At 39.7% G+C, this 20,605-nt stretch overlaps 1 protein-coding gene across 1 annotated transcript; it reads right to left on the reverse strand.

The window, feature by feature from the left end:
• Positions 1-791: 791 nt before the first annotated feature.
• Positions 792-18,032, reverse strand: LOC309873865 (putative DBH-like monooxygenase protein 2; the record flags this gene model as incomplete). Its single annotated transcript, XM_082751641.1, has 13 exons — positions 17,708-18,032; positions 15,142-15,288; positions 14,023-14,184; positions 13,438-13,521; positions 12,073-12,240; positions 11,003-11,105; positions 10,504-10,670; positions 8,690-8,781; positions 5,653-5,749; positions 5,396-5,455; positions 4,395-4,525; positions 4,031-4,145; positions 792-848 (listed from the first exon to the last, which is right to left on the reverse strand). The coding sequence occupies exons 1-13, from the start codon at positions 17,990-17,992 to the stop codon at positions 792-794; spliced, it is 1,668 nt and encodes a 555-aa protein (XP_082607767.1). The 5' UTR covers positions 17,993-18,032.
• Positions 18,033-20,605: the final 2,573 nt, after the last annotated feature.

Raw genomic sequence — 20,605 nt, forward strand, 5'->3', positions numbered from 1 at the left:
GACTGTGAAAGACATGGTACAAAGAGAATGGACCAAAGAAAGAGATTTGTTTTCATGATGGGTTGTCAGCTTGTGAATTATGTTAAACTCTAGAAAAGTTACTAAACCACGCAGAGGAAGTATGTGTTCTTTTGATATCTTGTGGTCTGACCTGTTCTTCCTGTTCAGATTGGTTTGGCTGGGATGGAGCTAATGCTCTTTGTAGCAGTGTGATTCTGTGCTTCAGATTTGTGGCTAAGACACAAATTGGTGACACACCAATGTCTTAGCCATGTCTGAACAGTGCTTACACAGCCTGAAGGCCTTCTCTGTTTCTCTCTGTGCCCTACAAGTGAGGAGTCTGAGGGTGGGCAAGAAACCAGGAGGGGACACATCTGGAAAAAATGACCCAAACTGACCAAAGAGATATTCCATGCTTTCTGATGCTGTGCTCAGCAATAAAAAATGGAGGGGGAAGTTTTTCCAAAGTAACTATGGCTTGGGGACTCATCAGGCATCAGTCTGCTGGTGGAAGATGGAGAGTGATTACCTTTGCATCACTTTGTTGTTGTTGTTTTGTTTTGTTTTGGTTTTCTTCACTTGTTTAACTGTTTTTATCTTGGTCCACAAGTTTTTCTCACTTTAACCTTTCCTATTCTCCATCCTGCTGATGAGAGGAGTGAGCAAGGACCTGGTGTGTGCTTAGGTACTAGTTGGGATTAACTGACCACACTATCTGACGTGATCTGCTGTATTCCCTGTTTGCATTGTTATCCTTTCATTTATTTATTTATTTTTCCTTTGAAGGACCTCTATTTTACTTGCAGCTGAAGAGCTTGTCCTGTTTGAATGTCATCTGTTAACTTGACCTATCAGTACAGAAAAATGGCTTCAGGAAATGTGGATACAGTTCAGAGACCAATGGAACTTGGAACCAGAAAACTGAAAAACATTTCAAATTTATTCTTGATGTTGTTCTCCTCTACCACCAGTTGTGTTCTCAGCAGCATAAATCTGTCTGAACATACTGCAGATGCAATGGCATCTTGAAATACGGTTTACAGAAGTCAAAATGTGGTCAGGCCATTTTACATGATTTTGGGTTCCTATGCATGCTATCACGCTGTTGCAGTCTTCTCTAGGGCATCTCAGCATACATCTTCAGTCTACTGGAACTGAGGAGCTTAGCCTACTGAAACTGAGAAGCTTACTGTTTGGCCATGAAATCTTTCAGATTCATTCATCTATTGCTGCACTTAAAAAGTTAGCCTGCTTACTGTGAAGTCATTCATGTACGTGACTTCATGTTGAATGACCAGTGCTAATGTACAAATGAGTAGATGAGTAAGAAGTCATGCAAAGCAACCCAACACATTTGACCTATATCCTTTAGTTTGATGTGTCTCATTCTTCTGATGCTCATTTTCTCATTAATTCATAATGTCTTGTAACCTTTTTAAGAAACATGCAAGAAAAGGCAAACCTTGAATAAAGTAAAAAATATATGGCTGTGTTGTTTTCTGTTTCGTTTCTCTCTTTTTACTGTAAAATGTTTTTTTTATTATTATTTTTTATTTTTTTTATTTTTATTTTTTTTTAGGAACTATAAACTGTAGGAAATTACTCACAGGAAAGGTGCTTTTGAAATTCTGCCTTACAAGAAGAAATATCATTGCATGTAAAAAGGGAAATTATTGTTAACAGAAAAAGATGATTTAGAAGGATTTGGCAAATATATCATTCTTCTGCTACACTTCACATCATGCTATTTGACATCATTATGGAAAATTTTTGCCTGTAAAAACTTACAGCAGAACTCCAAGTTCTGTGTTGATATGCTACAGATACCACACTGCAGCAGGTGTCCCTTTGGTTTAAAATCATGTTTTTGTCTTCCATAGTAGAACATTTGAGTTGTTAATAAAAGATCTGTGTTCTGGATGATGGTCTGTCCCAGGACATACTATGCAACAAAAACAAAACAACCTTTACTTCATCAGGTTCAGAAATCAGCTTCACCTCCTTTCCACTTAAACATTATATATAGAAAGCTCTATAATAATATCCAAATTATAATATCCAAATTATAATAACCAAAATATTTCTACTGATAAAAGAATGCTTAGGAAAAAACTAGAAATGAGAATATCTGCTTTTCACTTTTCCCAGTAATACATCAACTTTTATTTTTTATTTTTTTATTTATTTTAAATAATATTTTATATGAACGTATTTTGGTTTGTGAAGAATATTTTCATGATATTTCTTTGAGGATTCCTAGCCTGCTTTGTAGAATATCATGACAGGGTTAAAGTTGGAGAGGTTCTAAATTTAATTTCAGAGTCACAGTTCCTTAGGTGTCACACTGCAAGAAAATATCTATGTACAGTTAGAAAGGAAAACAGGAAAACTTCAGCATGATAGATTAGCCATTACACTTGCATATATTTAATGTCAAGGCATGGGATTCTTGAGTTGTTCTATGTCTTCACATTTTGATGATGTTTCAGGTCTATTAGTCAATAAACACCCAGCCATTGCCTCATCATTACCTGGCAATCAGTAGATAAATTCCCTGGTGTACAGTCATAGGAATACATACTTTAATGCTGGATATGGCACTACTGGCTTTACATTCAAATATATTACTTGGATTATTAATTAAAATGTTTTAATAACTAAGGAGCCTAGTTTTCTATACTGACCTAAGTGCAGGTTGTGAGTATATAACTAGAGATTAGATAACAATTACTGAAATATCTGTGAGCAAATATAGATCATAACCCATCTATGTAAGCTCTGGATTTAATAATTATTCACCAGCTATTCAATAATTGACATCATATTCCTGTCTTTACTGCATTATAGTACATTGGTTTTGTTTGTTTTTTGATTTAGAACAAACTACAGTAGAAAGTATTTTTCATGAAAATAAAATAAATGCCAATACACACAGAACCTATTTCTTCCAAAGGGAGAGAATATTCTATTATTTAAGTATCTTCTCGTGTTCACATTGGGGCTGGAATACTCTGATACCACGTGGTAATTATAGTGACTTCTTCATCAGGCCAATGATTTGTTCTAGTATTCTGCCCCTCACTTCCTATACTCAGAGGAAAAAATAATCCAAGCAAACAACAGCTGTGTGAGAAAAAGAAGAGGAAGTGAAACAAATTCTTTGGTGGTTGAGGATTCAAAATTGTGTACTGCGGTCAAACGAAGGTTTGCAGTAGCTCTCAGATCTGACAGTGTCTGTTGTACAGAAATATTGTGACAGACAGCCCGCTCTGGAATATGAATTTCTCTGATGAGACCACTCTCATTTTTCTGGATTTCCTGGGGATGGAAGGAAAGAGGCAAAATAAAATTATAGTTTCTCTTTTTAAATAAGTTGGGAGCCACAAAAATTCAGATAGCACTGTAAGTTTTGGATATGTTTTAGTCAAATTTCTTGTTGTCTGGATGAGTAACTAGTCATCTCAGAAAAAGTCATGAACAGAAGAGAAGCCCTCTGAGAGAGGAGGTACATCCTTTCTCAGTTAAAGAGATTTTTTCCCCTGATTTATCTGTAAAATCAGGCTGACATGTAGTTAGAGAAGTAAGGCTAGGAAACCTTGTCCCATGAGATTGAGCTTTCTGGATCATCCTAACTCCCATGTTGCTTGAGGGATCTTCAGCATTACTTTATTTTTTATTGCATCAAAAATACCCTTCTGTAGCATTACCTGTTAAGCACTGGTATATTACTGAGATGCAAAAATGTTTGTTTGTTTTTGTTTTGTTTTGTTTTGTTTCCACTGAAGAACATTTAACTCTTTTAGAACAATGGTAAATGATTATTAAACATCTCTTGGACAGTTGCTTGCAGTTACAGCCTAAGAGACGGGCTTTCATAATTCAAGTACTCTCTTTCAGTTCCAATAGATAAACTGTAGATAAGCTATGATAAGCTCACGGTGGTGTGTGTTGGCTCTGTATTTCAGCTGTGCTTAACTCTCAGAATCTCAGAGGTGACACCAACCAGAAATAGTGCAGAAGGGGGACTTACATTAATGGTTTTAATCACAACTATTTGATCTGCCTCCTTGGCTGCTTTCTCTGCAGTTTTGACAGTTTCGTTGTTCCAGTCAACAAAGTCCATGGCCATCATTCCTTCCACTGCACTGAGGAGGGAGTAAGGGGAAATGGGGAAGTAGAGAAGACAATCAGTGAGGAGAAAGGGGAAAAAGAAGAGATTTTTAAGGTGATGGAGTTGATAAATTCCTGCAACAAGGCAATTCAACTTGACAGATCCAGATATGTGGGTATATCTTCCCTAAGACCATTTCATTTACATTCTCTTTTCTATTTACCATTCTTGATAGCTACATTTTGCTCTGCTACCTCCAGAAACATGCTGACTCAGGACTCACTCTGAGGCCTCCTGCTTGAGTACATGCGCAACATACAAAATGTCAGGGTAGCCCATACAGCTGGAGATGTTGTTACGAGGGTAGTAGAAGAGGAATGAGAGACACATCTCATTCATGGTGCTTGGCCCAGCCTGCAAAGACATAAGGATGACTCAGAGGCCTACTGAGATTCAAAGGGGAGACAGTTTCTCCTCAGGAAAGCACTCTTGTTTACATATCATGCAGATTGTGTGTGGTGAAAAAAGAAGAATCTGATTGTCAGTTAAAACTGAAGAATCCTCCCAGCAGTTCAATAAATAGGCTGCTCTGTAATTTTATAACTTAAACTTACTTATTTTGTCTTTCAAGAAGACTACTGTATTTGTCTTTCAATCTAGGGGATCTTAAAGTCTGAAACTTTGCAAAGTTCTTCTGAAACATTAAGGGAAATATCTGATATATCTATAATATTTGATCTCTACATTGTATGTGCTCTGAAATAAGTCAGTTATGAAGCTAGAGTATGTCAATAATTGCTTATGTGTTGTGTTCTGCAGAAGTGTACAGGTATAATTAAACTAGTGGTTGAGATCTGAACAAGAAAAGTTAAAAAGAATTACTTTATATTTTGAGAAGTCTAAGTAAGATCCAACTGCCAGATTAGTTCACTTTCTGTATTTGACCCAAACTGTCCACTAAATAAAGTTGTTCAGTGATTGAAAAACAACTTGGCTGCAAGTTTCTCTACTTGCATATGACTTTTTGGACGAGGGTTAGCTTGTATGGTATTAGGTGCAAGACATCTTTGGGATCTGCTCATAAGCCTAGAGTAGGAGGGTCTTAATGGTGAGCTACTCTACAGCCACAGCACAACCTTGCAAGGCATGCCTCGGTACGTCTGATGTTGTGTCTAGCACTAAAAGCATTTGACAGTGCCATATTAAATTTGCCCAAAGGATGTTAATGGGGCTAAACTAGTTTTAAAAACAATGGAAAAATGGTAGGTAGAAAAAGAAACTTACAAAAGTAATCCCTGACCGATCCAGTGTCTGAAAGTTACATTCGACCAGGATTTCATCCCCCTAGAGAACACAGTAGGTCATTCCATCAGAGCTGTACAGACAGACCACAGACAACAACCACATGCAGGAAAGAGGCCAAAGTCTGAAGTGGAATGAAGGACAGAATATGTAAACATATTCTAGCATCTCTGATGCATGCCATCTCCCCAGCTTGCTCCCCCACAGCTACATTCCAGAAGAGGAATGAACGAACGTACTGGTTTGATTACAAGGATTTCCTTCATGTCCCGAATCTCCTGCAAGGTGAAGTCATACTTGTTGTCCTCACAGATGATCCCCAGCTGTTTTTCATTCCTGGCAAAGATGTACAAGGGGAGATGGTTATAATGTTTGCAGAGGGGAGTGTGAAATAACTGATTCCCGCATGAAATAAATGGAGCCAAGGAAAATCCCATCCAGACATCATGCTTGATCTCTTTTTTACATAACTTATACAACACATTTTTAGTGACGGTCCCAAACATTTTGTGTGTCCCAAACACACAATTCAAAAAATTTTTTTCCTAAAATTTTCTGGGATCCCAGAATTAAGAACTCCAATACCTGTAATATAAAGCACCAAAAGAAAGATTCTCTGACCCTAGCACACTAGAGCTGGCAAGCTCTGTAGACCCTCCCTTGCAGGTGCATCAAAAATAAATTAATTTGATATTTCTATACTGATATTTTAATTTTTATTTGTTATCTCTAAACTGGTTTATGTTACATCTCCTTAGGTGGTCTTTGCTCAGCTTGAGCATTGTTAATCCATCAACATTACAAGTCATTAGATCTTGCTGAGTACTTCCAAAATGATAAGAAAGAAGATGCTTTGTCACATAATGCACAGTTTATGTGTATCATGCGACTCACATTAAGAGAAGGAGCCCCAAACTACTGCTATAATTTGAAACAACATAGCTTTACCTTCCTCACTTTTACTTGCTATGGGTGCTTTGGCACATAAGGATATTTTGAAACTAAACACCTAAAAAGGAGAGAGACCTGTGCTACCAAAGCCCTGAGTCAAAGGCTCCAGAAAAATAAAGCTACCTTTCAGAGAAAAACTTTCAGCCAGGGACAACCACAGAAAGTCCCTAAATTGTTATCAAGAATAATCACAATCTGCTATAATTTACCAAGACCAACTTCCAAACAGGCTGAGGGCTCCACTAATTAGACAAATAACTGAGAACAACATAGTCATCCTACAGGGGAAATCCCAGAAAAAAATAATCACCCCCCACAGCTCACTGTGACTGAATCAGATCTGTTCAGAAATTGTTTCAACACTTGACTTTCTGTTTTGGAACTTGTGCTTGAGGTGATTTCAGGGCATGGTTCTAACATGGTAAAATCTGTAAGAGTCATTTCTCATATATATGTTCATCCTAAGTGAACTGAACAAATAGGGTAAGGAGTAATGGTTTTAAACTAAAAGAAGTTAGATTTAGATTATATATAAGGAAGAAATTATTCAGTATGAGAGTGGTGAGGCACTGGAACAGGTTGCCCAGAGAGGTTGTTGATGTCCAATTCCTGGAAGTGTTTACGGTCAGGTTGGATGGGGTTTTGATCAACCTGGTCTAGTGGGAGGTGTTTCTGCCCATGGCAGGGGCGTAGGAACTGGATGATCTTTAGGGTCTCTTCCAACCCAAATTGTTCTATGATCCTATGAACTCTCTAGACAGAGAGGTCTGGGAATTTAGTGTGAGAGCACAGCCACGTAAAGACCAAGCAATGCCAAAACTTCTTAGCATTCCAATGGGACCCACATCACATCCCAGATGCATCAGTGATGCTGTATAGACAGAGAACTTCACCTTGAAGCTGTCACGGTGAGCACTCTAATATTATAATGTTGCTGGAATCACAGAATCACAGAATTTCTAGGTTGGAAGAGACCTCAAGATCATCGAGTCCAACCTCTGACCTAACGCTAACAGTCCCCACTAAACCATTTCCCTAAGCTCTACATCTAAACGTCTTTTGAAGACTTCCAGGGATGGTGACTCCACCACTTCCCTGGGCAGCCTGTTCCAGTGCCTCACAACCCTTTCAGTGAAGAAGTTCTTCCTAACATCTAACCTAAAACTCCCCTGGCTCAACTTAAGCCCATTCCCCCTCGTCCTGTCACCAGGCACGTGGGAGAACAGGCCAACCCCCACCTCGCTACAGCCTCCCTTGAGGTACCCATAGAGAGCGATAAGGTCGCCCCTGAGCCTCCTCTTCTCCAGGCTGAACAAGCCCAGCTCCCTCAGCCGCTCCTCGTAGGACTTGTTCTCCAGGCCCCTCACCAGCTTCGTCGCCCTTCTCTGCACCCTCTCAAGCACCTCCATGTCCTTCTTGTAGCGAGGGGCCCAAAACTGAACACAGTACTCGAGGTGCGGCCTCACCAGAGCTGAGTACAGGGGGACGATCACCTCCCTAGCCCTGCTGGTCACACTGTTAATGTCTTGAGCTACACCCATATGGCTAAGCAGCATAGGGTCACGGGTTGTTCTCAGGCTAAATAGTCTAAGTCTAAGTGCCTGACTACCTGTAAAGTCTGAAACATGATGGTCATACTGGGTTGTTCTGAAATTAGAAACCTAAGGAAGAGAAAGCGTTCATACCTATGCTACCAAGCACTTGGACCTCTGTTACGTCTTTTTGGCCTAAAGCACAACTTTTTTCTTCCCTCCCCCTTCAGTTTATTTATTTATTTATAAATTTAAATTGGTAGAAGTAGTGTTGAAACAATATGCTGCAGACCATGATTTGCTATTTTCAGAGCCTAAAGTGAGAGTTCACACCTCATGGCTTGTGGTGTGATCAGACAGTGCATAGGGGAGATGAAATCTTTAGAGTGGGAGGGTGGTAAAGGAAACCAAACCCACTAGAATTTTGCCTATACAGCCCACGGGAACTGGTACATGCAAGCCACAGAAACGCAACTATATAGCCTTGGGGTGAGTCTGGCAAGCAGGTCCAGACATTTCAGAGCACCTTGTTGCAGCTGACCAGTGTAGAAGAGCAGCAGTGCAGTGCTTGAACTCACTGCCTGGGGCTATTTTGTTTGACAGGACATGCAGTCCTACTCTTTCACTCTTCACTGAACTTCTTTTCAGAGCTAGTTGTTGGCACTACAGTTCAGGCTCTATGGAGTCTCCTGCACCTTCAGAATGGAAATGACCCCAGGAGCAGGATTCTTGCCTGCTCTGACCCAAGAGTCAGTGACTGAGCCCATGGCAAGGGCAAGAATATGTCTCTTACCTGTATTGGGCAACCTTCACTCCTCTGCCAGCCAGATGAGTGTGAAGCAAGTAGGCAAAGACGTGCAGATCTGGAACTGGTGTCCCATTCATCTGCAGTCCAAAAAAAAGTGGGTCATGTCTTACAGTCAGAGCTTTGCAATACACATTCAAGCCTGTCCATCAAGTCAAAAGCTTGACTGAACCTCTCTAAACTTAGCATTTAAAAAAACAAACAAACAAACAAACAAACAACAAGGTTTAGCTTGTCTCCTCATGTAGGTTGTTACTGTAGAAAGGTTCTGGTGAGCCTTTCTGAAAATTTCACTTTAGGTACTTTATAATAGGTGTCTGAGTCTGTGATTTCTCAAGCTGGGTACTGTAAGTATATTTATATATAAGACTGAACAATCAATGGGCTATTAAGAGAATGACCAAAGTGTAAACCAGAAAAGTTTCAAAGAGAATCGTAATAATTGGTGAGAAGAAGAAAACCAAGGTTACCTCAGAGCTCATATGAAGGAGCAAACCTCTTATAGGATGTGCAGTTAAAATCGTAAAACTTTTAAAATTGTAAAAATGTAAAATCACTCAATTAAAAGTAAAATTTATGGGATGTTGTAAGTGGATTGTGGGAATGTGCAAAATACGTTATGGGATGTTTAGGGAAATTTTCAAAGGTAGGGAAATAGTAACAAATGTAGGACAACGGGGAGAGGAAGGAAAGAGTCCAAATTTACTTAAGTAGAGTTAAGGTCAGTGTACTAGGCTGGCCAAGCCTGGTACTTGACCTCTGCAGTCTATATATACTAACTTGTTACACTCTATTGCTAATTATTTTCTGTGTGAGTGTGCCTTCTGTACTACACATACGTAAGACCCAAGGTCCCTGCAAGACACTGCATAAAAGGGGCCTAGGTCTGGGCACAGATGCTGGAAGGACTTACAGTGTGAACCAGAAATTGGAGTGACCCAGTAGTACGAGTACCGGTGAAAGCTGCATGAGAGTATGTACGTGTTTCTCTAGTGAATTTTAACCTTGATTTGCCAGATAGCAGGAACAGGACTGGGTCATTTGTGTGCTCACAAGGGTACCCCCATGTCTGTGCTCACCCATGGGGTGCCCATAAAGGTACTGTACTCCTGTCTATGTTGATCTGTTGGCGGCCAGCTGAGACCACTCTCTGGTCATGTGCGTTTGGGTGGTTGGGGTGGAGTGGAGGATGTCTGTATTTTTGGAGTTTGCCCCCAGCCTCAGCTGGGATTAGGAGCAGTGAAAGGGGTATCTAGTAGTCCTGGAGGTGGTAAATCCTCTGGATCCCACAGTCCACTGGAATTGACTGTTTTAAGCAACCCCATGGCAGTTTTTAGAGGGATGTGAGCTCTCTGCCCTAGAGGTATCTTCTTGACCTGAGAGACTGTACCACATCCTCCCAGCCCAGCACGCGCCTTCCTGCACCAGTACCACATGCCTGTGGTAGGACAAAATTCTCACATGTAGTGGAACAGACTCCCTTGGGGTCTTGGGGAGCTTTACATTCTTTGTTTACACACACACACACACACACACCCCATTCACTTAGATGATGTGAATGGTTACTTGAGCCATGATTTTGACATGCTTGCACAGCTCTGCCAATGCTCTTGGGCCAAACCCTGGGTCTCTTCCGAGCAGTTTTGCTAGAAAATTATTCATTTTGCAACATGCAGAAATGAAAGGCAAGATGGCACCCTGCACCAAATGGCTTTTGGACATGTCTAGAGCAAGATGAAAGACCAAAGTGAGAAAGATCAAAAAAAATCAAGAAGGATTTAATGTCTTTCCCCCACACTCACTTCATCAAACTGGCTTGAATTGCAAAGGCCATAAGATCTGTAGGATTCTGCTCCAGGAGGAATGAAATGCACAGGGAAGGTGAAGATGCCTGTTTGCAGTATCCCCACATCATACTTTCGTACCTCTGGTGTATAGTAGATTCGTACCCCTGAGCTGTCGATCAAACCTTTAAAATAAAAATAACCACTCCTTCAGCAATGACTCTAGAAACATCTCTGGTTTACATGACCCATTTCCATAGTTTTCCATCCATTCTGTGCATGTCTGAATCCTCACCTTTCTCAGCTCCCAGGTCCACATCCCCAGTCCCCTCAATACCCAGATAGTCACTGCTTGACTCTCAGCACCTCTCAGTTTCCTCTTACTGTCTGAAGGTTGTACTGATCAATACATGGAAGAATTTCACTCAGTAACTGGTTCTTAATTGGTATGTAGGTGAGGTCTGAGACTACTATCCTGCTGCTGTTCTTTGTCAGGCAACTACCCAACATTACCCACCTGATACCAAGTCAAAATTGCTGTAATGGATTTCCAGTCGGACATACTGAGGGTCCCAAGGTGTTCCGATGGAATATGCAGCATCATCTGGAAATTGATAAGACTTGTGGAGAAATAAAGTTACATGAAGTAATGAGTAATTTTAACTCTTCTCTCTCTTTTTATTTTTTATTTTTTTTTCTGTTTTTGGACAGAGTCAAAATATGGAAACTTAGAAAAATAAAGTTTTGATTTTCTTGCATCTGTGAATATTGAATATTTTTTTAGACTTCATTAAAAAGCAAAATGTTGTCAAAAATTATTCCTGTTCTAATTATTTTTTTCTTCTGAATTGCAATAAGGAAGGCTTTTCAAAATTTATTTTTCCATTATTCTTTTGCTTGGTTTCATTTTTATTTTGTTACTATATTTTATAGGATATTTATATAAAGTATAAATTCTTGCATTGAATTTCACATCAGCATTGGCACTGCATAATTTGAAATCTAAATAAAATTAATGTGTTTTGTCTAAAATTCATCTCCTACATCTTTTCCTCCCTATGTACATCCATACCATAGAACCACAAAATACATTTTGCTCTGAGAAGTGAAGTAACCATCACAATATAGATGCTATAATTTGTGTAACCCTGGGTATTAACTAAACCATTCATCCATTGCACCAGTTTCACTGAACTTTTAATTTTATTATGCTGAAAAACAAGTGGAGCCAGTAGGAATGAAGGCAGCGAGTAGTTACACTCCTTTCTCTTATGCAAGATTAGTCCAAGGAGAGTTTTGTTACATTAATGTCAACATTATCAAAAGGTCAGAATTAAAGCCTTACTATTTGACATATAATAACTGTTCAATGCCTGTATGATAATAACATGCACATACACTCCATGTATCAACAGCTATGTAGAAATCAACATCTTCAACTGATGCCACAGATGACTTGAGTGAGAATAAAATGAGAGACCTCCAATTTGACTGGCTCTGCAGGACAGTGAGGTGTTACTGGATAAGATGACAAAAAGGGTTACCACTATTCACAACAAGAAATAAGGAAGGGAATGACAGACTCACCTCTCCTCCAACAGCCCAGCCCACAACCACCTGAGAGCACAGGGCAAAATCTGGATTGGCTCCATAGCAGTCATCTATGCCACTTGGTAAAACGCTGGCATTGCCACAGGCGTAAACCAGAATATGATGAACTAAAGTTATGTTGTGGGGAGTTATAACAGGTTCAAACTGTAAGCAAGATAAAGAGACAAAAAAAAAAAAAAAAAAAAAAAAAGTTATTTTCATTCCTAAAATATTTATTTCTCAAGCAACAAGGAAGAACAGCTAACCACAGCTTGAGGGAACAGAAAGTCAGATTCACAAGATGAATGGCAAACTAGATGATGGTTTATCTACTAATTTCAATACACATCCAGCAGAGTCCATGTTTTTCGGAATTTAATTGCATTTTCCTCTAAAGCACGTTTCTTTAATCAGAATTATAGGGATGTCTATTTGCCCTACTATTTTGGGCAGTGGGATTCCAGACTAGAAATATAACTAGTTTACCTCATGAACCACTTTACTGGCTGAATAGCAAGATAAAGAACCTTGACTTTGGATGCTTAATCTAGGTTCACTGTAACTTGCTGACCCCTCAGTTGTGCCAACACAACTATAATCAAGATAGTTTAAAATAAACCTGCAAATAACCTGGATCTGTTTATGAATCATTGAAGTTTTATTAGTACCAGTGAGATCAGGCCTCAAAATCCTGATGTTACCACCAGAACTGACTAAAACTCATGAGTTTGTTTTGTCGGCTTGTCTTTTTGTCCTTTAAATTCTCACTTTTCCAGTCCATGTAAATTCTTCGTTCTGAAATTCTACATTAATACATTGGAACATCTCTTTTTTAAACCTTCAAAACCTACAAAATTAAAAAAGGTTGTGTGACATTAAAGAAAAATTATCTTAATTTGAGAATTAATCTAGGTTTGGTAAATTCATGATCTTTTCTTTTCGTATCCAATCTTGAAACTGCTTCAAGTGTTAATTTTGCCTTTTATATAGATATGCTTAGAAATTTCCAAGAACAAAAGGAAAAGTCCTTGAATTTATTTCAAATACAGAAAATTCTGCAGGCTCCCTTTGCTCTCAAAGATACTGATAGGTAACTTGGCCTGAGTTCATTACACTGAGAGAATCAGACTTGTAGGAAGATTTCTTCAGGTGTGATGTACATAAAGACAAAGATAATTCCAAGGTTAGAAATGAGGCAGAGAATCTTTTTACGCAATCCAGACAAATTTACTGGCTCATCCCAATGGCAGTGAAGGACACATGGAATGCTCCCTGATTTATGCTAAAAATGCTGTAAGGGACAGACTTGCAAGCATAATTGAAGGAACAAGTCTGTTCTGTCCTGTTTTTTCCCCAGTTTACCTTGTAGATATGGTGTTTCTGCTTAACCCTGGGCAGTGGAAGAAAAGTACAGGCATATTTGGTTTCTTCAATGGGAACAGCAAACTGTAAAAGAAGCAGACACACAAGTCACCTGAAGATTCCTCTGGCAACACAATAACATGTGCAGGAAAGTGGAGAAGCCAAAAGAAGGCTGTGCAAAGAGAACAAAAAAAACAGAACTGGACCCTGTTCCTCCAGTCAGGATGGAGAGAAAGGTGATGCAGTTAGCAAGAGACTAATGGGGTTCTGGTAGCAATCAGTGAAATGATTCTTGAATGAAGGTTCAAGAAGATAAAACTCCATTCTGGTGAAGAGAAAATACAGTGGTCAGCACCACCAAGTCTTAACAATTAACCTGTTCAATCAATAATTTTTAATTCCTGTATGTCTAGAGTCTCAAGCACAGCACATACATATATCATTTCTTTTCTGAGTAAGTCTGTCCTCCTCCTCTAACACATCCCAGGTAGCCTGCTCCAGCATTCCAGTTCACCTATCCACAACTCTGAGCAAGCACAGCTTAGACATTGAGCCTGGGAGCTAACTTTTTTGTCCAATACTTACGTTGTCCAGCCTCAGGTCATAGGTGAAGAATATTTTAGGGTCAGTTGAGTTGGATGGACTTCTGTATCTCATCAAGAAAAGAGATTTAGAAAATTTTTGGCCCTTAAAGAGTTGTACTGTGTCATCGGTGCCAAATGCAGTAATGAGACGTGCTGTGTCCATCTGTAATAAGAGTGTTTCATTGGAAAATCTTAATTCATTCCCATCAACGATAAACATGTAATTCACCCATACCATCTGCATTATACTGCTGCACACATATTAAAATCCAATACAATACTAACCATCTGCAGTTAAAAGTCACCTGTATTATAAACGTGAATGTTTGGTATGTAGATTACACATGGGCAATCAGGCAACATATCAGAACACACAACAGAAACTAATCACTATAACACATAAAATTTGCCTTGTCCAGGCACAAAAACAATATATACATATATTTGTATATTTGTGTGTGTATATCTATCTATCTATATATATACACACACACTTTTTTTTTTTTCCTTACAAATAAAGGGTGCTGGCTTCAGAAACTTTTACTAAGAATTGCTACAAGACTTAACAAAAAATGCTAACAAAACTGTAGTACCATGATTCTCCATTAGCAGCTAACACTGAGCATACATTCCTGCCTGGATCTGCCCCACCATGCAAGAACAGCAGTAGCCTTGGAAGTCTGAACATTCTTACCATTTAGAATGGGATTATATTCCTTCCAATTAGTGAAGGTAATTAGGAAGGTCTGTCACTTCAAAGGAATGTAACTATTTTTTTGAGCGTGTATTTGAACTCTGGAAAAATGTTGAATATACACTTACCTCTGGACAAACATTTTTGCGTAGCCTAAACTTGTATTCAAGCTTAAGAAAACACTGAGACTTACATCATCACAATTATTTGATGGAAAACATTGTAAGAAAATATAAAACATATCAATGGGTGAAATGGGCATTATAAATGTGGCCATATGATACCATATTTTTCTTCATATTCCTGTAACTTTACTGTTGTGAGAAAATCTTGTTATTCTCAGATCTTATCCAGAGAAACTGGGACTACAGTGGGACACGAGAGCAGTTTGGTTTGGTTTGTTGTTTGACCAGTCCCCTTCCTTACTGTGATATCCAAGTCATTTGAGTCACACGTCCGGAGGTGGCGCTTGAACAGCATGGTGGTAGAGGTTTCGTTCTCTGTCACTGACAGCAGTTGGTAGTCCTGGCTATCATCTTCCTCAAGGGCTGCATCATCTACCACATGAAAATCCTGGAAAAGGAAGAGTGGTAGAAGCCATAGAGAGGAGAAAACTTCCTACACTCCAGGAAGCCATGTTTCTAATTACTGTTGGTGGTACCTGAATAATCTAAGTCTATCTTTCACCAAAAAATCTCCCCCGCTTTCACCACCGATTTCCACAAATAAATCAAAGATAACTCCCATCCAGTCCTGCTACATCCAGCTTCTCAAGGGAAGAGAAGCCCCTGGTGTCCCATTGCCCAGAGGATGGCCTGGATAGGATGGGTCCTAGAGGATCTTCCCTACTCCCTGACAGAGGGTGTCCCCTCCTGCATACCAGGGTATTTTAGCACATTTGGCTAAGTTACACAGGAACTGGGAGGTAAAGCAAGCCCTGCTGAAAAACAGGGGTAGTTTAGATATGAAATATTTGGGGCATACCAAAGCTTCTAAGATCACAATTTAAAGATAAGTATTTTGCAAGTGAAGTACTTTGAAAAAATATGTAAAATTAAATATATCATAAAAAAAAAAAAAAAAAAAGAGAGAGAGAGAAAAGCAGTGAACAGCTGTAACAACAACAAACAGAAATCCAACATTTTTTGGGGTAGTTTTCCCACCCATTGGTCATTATTCAGATAATGAGTTTGGCATGGTTGAAGTAAAAAAGGGGATTAAAACAAAAACCAAGGATACAAGAAAAAGGATTAAGGGAAGAACACAAAGAGAAAGCTCCACATAAATGCCATTTATGTTAACTAGCAAATTTTTCCACAGTCTGTTTCATGGGTTCAGGAGAAATGACACACATCCTACAACACATGTAGATTTTTGTGTTCAGTAATGTGCTTGCTTACTATAATGTCTCCAGATTTAAATCATTGGGACATATTTTCTTATATGTAGTAAAGCTGATAAAAAGTAGGATGTCTGTGGGACTGAAGTGATTTTCTAATTTAAGCAAAGAATTCCAGCTACCAAGGCAGAGAAACTATGAAAATGTTAAATATTTAATCTGAATATTATGGAAAGTTTAATATTAATAATTTTGAAACTGAATACTTCAATTTCTTATTTTAGGGTGTACATTTTAGGAGTTGTTAAATGCTTTCATTTTACCATAAATTATTATTATTATTGTAATTACTCTTAAACAAAGTACAAGCAACAGTTTCTTCTAAGTTGTCCATATTATTTCCCTCCTGTAGTTTCATTTACCCCCATAACTCATTGTGTCACAATCAAAAGAAGATTTAAAACTCAGTATTACAAGAGCAGTTTTGCAAACAACTAGACTATAAGTAAAGCTAGCTACCTCACCTCCTCCAAAGTTCACTGACTTTAGAAAATGTAGACACATTTCATGCAAAACACATTTTGCTGTTATGTGAATAGGTAAAATAAAATGTCTGAGCAAACTAAAACCACTTTGAATTGCAAATATTTAATCGGTGTACCTTCTTCTTTTCCTGTGTCTGGATAATACTAAACTATTTCTTTCAAACAAACAAACACAGCGTTTTTGCGTTTAGCACCCTAATGGGTATTTTCTTCATCTGCAGTTCAGCTGCCTTAACATCAGGCATCTAACCTTAGTTATTGCCTTTACAGTCAATGGAAAAAATCATCAAGCCCCAAGGGTGTTCTATCCTATTCCTACTGGAGCATTTAACACTGTCAGGAAGAAGCCACCTGTGGAGGTGAACACATCTCTCCACTTACTCCAGAAGAAACTCAGAAAGCTAGTTCAATCCAGATGACTGCCTCTCTAACAACTTTACTTTGGTAGGAGGACTCCCATTCACAATACTCAGGTCAAAGCTAGGCTCCAAGGAGGTCTCTTCCACTTTGCAAAGCTAGACCACAATTCTGATAGGCTATGAGCTCCTACACAAAATCAAGACAGCTGAATGCATAAATGGCAGGGAAATGTGAAAAGCTGTTCTCCTCCCCATCCGCTCAACATCTGTAGTAAACAAACCATAATTTTCTTGAATTTTATTTAACCTTTGAAAAAGTTAAAAACCTTTGAAAGTGAGGAAAAACAGAGGAATTTCACATCAGAATCCTGTCTGAAGTAACTCTCCCAGCAGCCTTTTCTACTTTCACGGTAGGTGACTGCTTTGATCAAATCTAATTGGTTATAGCTGTGGTTTTGACTCACAGATGGGATCAGTTTATTTGCCTAACAACAACATCTAGTGCCATCTGGGATATCATAGTGTATGTGAGGTAGCTGCATGGGGATAGCAGCCGTGATACAGGACCTGCAGAAGACCTGGGACCTTTTGGACTCTTTCAGTCAGAGGCTACTATAGCATCTAAAATGGTCCCAGATAGCTAGCTTTAGTCGGTTAAGCCCATATGCTCTCAAGACAACACACTGATAACGTGGCCCTTGGCAAAGAGGGGTGCAGAAGAAGACTTTTCAGAAGGCTTTTCAACTTACAGAGAAGTAGATGCTGCCATTAGGGAAGACACCTCCAATCACAATGTCAGATCCAGGCAACTCTCCATGAGGGCTGAATCCAAACGCCACCCAGCCAGTTGTGTGAACCTGCAGCTCAAAAGTCATCATCTCCTGTTCATCATGGTCCCAACGAAGGTATACCATGTTTAAAGGATCCAGGTAGACAGAGAAACGTAAGAGTGGAGGTGCAGGCTGACCAGAACAAAACCATGTGAGTAACAAGAGGAAGAACATGCCCTTTATTCTTGAGAAGGGAACAGACATTATCCACAGGACTGCTGCAATTTCTGTGTTCTGTTGATACCCTGAGCAGCTATTCTGCTGTGAGGGGCCCATCTTATATGGAATTACATGAGGCTGGCCTGTTGCCAGAAAGGAGAAGTGGAAACCGGCTGTTTTATATCCAATTTAACATTTAAGAAAGATCAACATCTTACGTAATATGTCCTGGCACCCTGCCTCTGTGAAACCATACTAGTCCATCCCATGTACATATTACAACATTTTAAAGAGCTGGTTTGTACCACACAGCCAAAAAAAAAAAAAAAAAAAAAAGTTTTTGTTTTACCCAGTACTCCTTAGAATAGGTGAATGATGCCTCTTTTCACGAACGAAAAAGGACTCTTCTGACTATGTGTCTTTCCTTGCAAATGCTGAAATGAACCCTGACTGTGCTACCTTATTGCCTGGTGCAATAATTATTGGAAAGTTTGTGGGGAAGAGGCTGGTGAACTTTAGTTCCTAGTTTATCAGAGGAAGCTATATAAAGAAGCTATCCTGCAGTAGCAATGTAAAGAAGCTATCCTGCAGTAGCAATCTGGACTGGGGCTATATGGACAAAAGGCCCTATCATAGAATCATAAAATTGTATGGGTTAAAAGCAAACTAAGGTCCCTTAAAGATCATCCAGTTCTAGCCCCCCTGCCATTAGTAGAGACATCTTCCACTAGATCAGGCTCCTCAAAGCCCCATCTAACCTGAACACTTCCAGGGTGAAGACTTACACAACTTCTCTGGGCAACCTGTCCCAGTTCCTCGTCACCCTCATAGTGAGGAATTTCGTCCTTATATTTAATCTAAATCTACTCCTTCAGTTTAAAAACATTACTGGTCACTTGTCCTATCACTACACTCCTTTGGCAGAGAGTCCCTCCCTACCTTTCTTGTGAGCCCCCTTTTAAGTACTGGAAGGCCACAATAAGGTATCCCCAGAGACTTCTCCTCTCTAGGTTAAACAACCCAAACCCTCTCAGCCTCTCTTCACAGGAGAGGTGCTCCAGCCCTTTTATCATCCTTGTGGCCCTCCTCTTGACTTGGTCCAACAGGTCCACGTCCTTCTTGTGCGGGGACGCCCAGAGCTGAATGCAGTACTCCAGGTGGGGTCTCATGAGAGTAGAGTAGAAGGTGAGAATCACATCCCTCAACCTGCTGGGAATGTTTATTTTGATGCAACCTAGGATAAATCGGTCTTCTGGGCTGCAAGAGAACATTGTTGGCTCATGCAGAGTTTTTCACCCACCAGAACCCCCAAGTCCTTCCCTACAGGACTTCTCTTAACCCATTCATCACCCAGTCTGTACTGATGATTGGGATTGCCCTGACCCAGGTGCAGGACATTGTATTTGGCCTTGTTGAACTTCATGAGATTCACATGGGCCCACTTTTCAAGTCTATCAAGGTTCCTCTGGATGGCATCCCTTCCCTTTGTAGTATCATCCGCAGCGTTCAGCTTGGTGTCATCTGAAAACTTGCTAAAATGCACTAAATCCCACTGTCCGTGTCACTGATGGAAACATTAAACAGTACCGGTCCTAGTACAGACACCTAAGGGATACCACTTCTCAGAGTTCTTCACCTTCATATTGAACCATTGACTGCAGCTCCTTGAGTATAACCCTCCAGCCAATTCTTTATTCACTGAATAATCCATCCATCAAATCCTTTTCTCTCCAATTTACAGTCAAGGGTGTTCGGTGGGACCATATCAAAAACTTTGCACAAGTTAATGTAGATGACAGCCATTGTTCTTGTCCACCAATGTTGTCATTCTGTCTTAGAAGGCCACCAAATTAGTCAAACCTGACTAGCCCTTTGTGAAGCCATGTTGGCTATCTCCACTCACCTCCCTGTCTTTCATGTATCTTAACATGGTTTCCGGGAGGATTCGGAGTACTGATAAGAAAAACAAATAGCCTCAGCAGGCTTCCAACCAGTTCTGCCAGGAATTGCCTTGTGAATCTCATTTACAATTTGTCTAGTTGCATAATGCACTACAAAACATAGCCCGAGTCTATGGATTTTGAAGAAGGTTGTAGTTCATTCTGACTTATGTGCTAGGAAAGCCTAGAAAAGCCCATTTGTATTATTCTGCTGAGACAAGTGCTTGCAGGACAAATGAGTAACAGAGAAGGAGAGATATCTAATCTGATCTTCAGGGATAGGATTTAAACAGATCACATTGCATACAGATTTCTTGGATGCCCACTTACATTGTTGACAGTCTTGCTGTAGGCAGCAAGTACATTTGCGGTTTCTTTTCTGAATTATGTAGTACAATGCCAACATTTTAAAGCTTCTCTGCTCCAGAGAGGCCCAGCACACTGTTCTAGGGACACCAGCCAGGACTGAGGGCTGTGATAATATAGTAGGACAAAAGGATAGGATATCACAGGGTGTTAAAACTGAGGGACTTCAGCCCTCATGTGGGGAGAACCCAAGACAAGAGTTAATGAAGTAGAGGGAGGGAAAAAGGGAAGGGAATATACACAGCTACAATGAGGATGCTCTGCAGACCTGCTGGTGTGAGAAATTTTCATCATTGCTAGTTCTCTATTCTTCTAAGCAGAAAATCCCTTTTTTACACTGAGAGGAGTAAGG

Source organism: Aythya marila (assembly GCF_965140915.1).
Source record: "Aythya marila genome assembly, chromosome: 1".
In the NCBI taxonomy this organism is placed as follows: Eukaryota; Metazoa; Chordata; class Aves; order Anseriformes; family Anatidae; genus Aythya; species Aythya marila.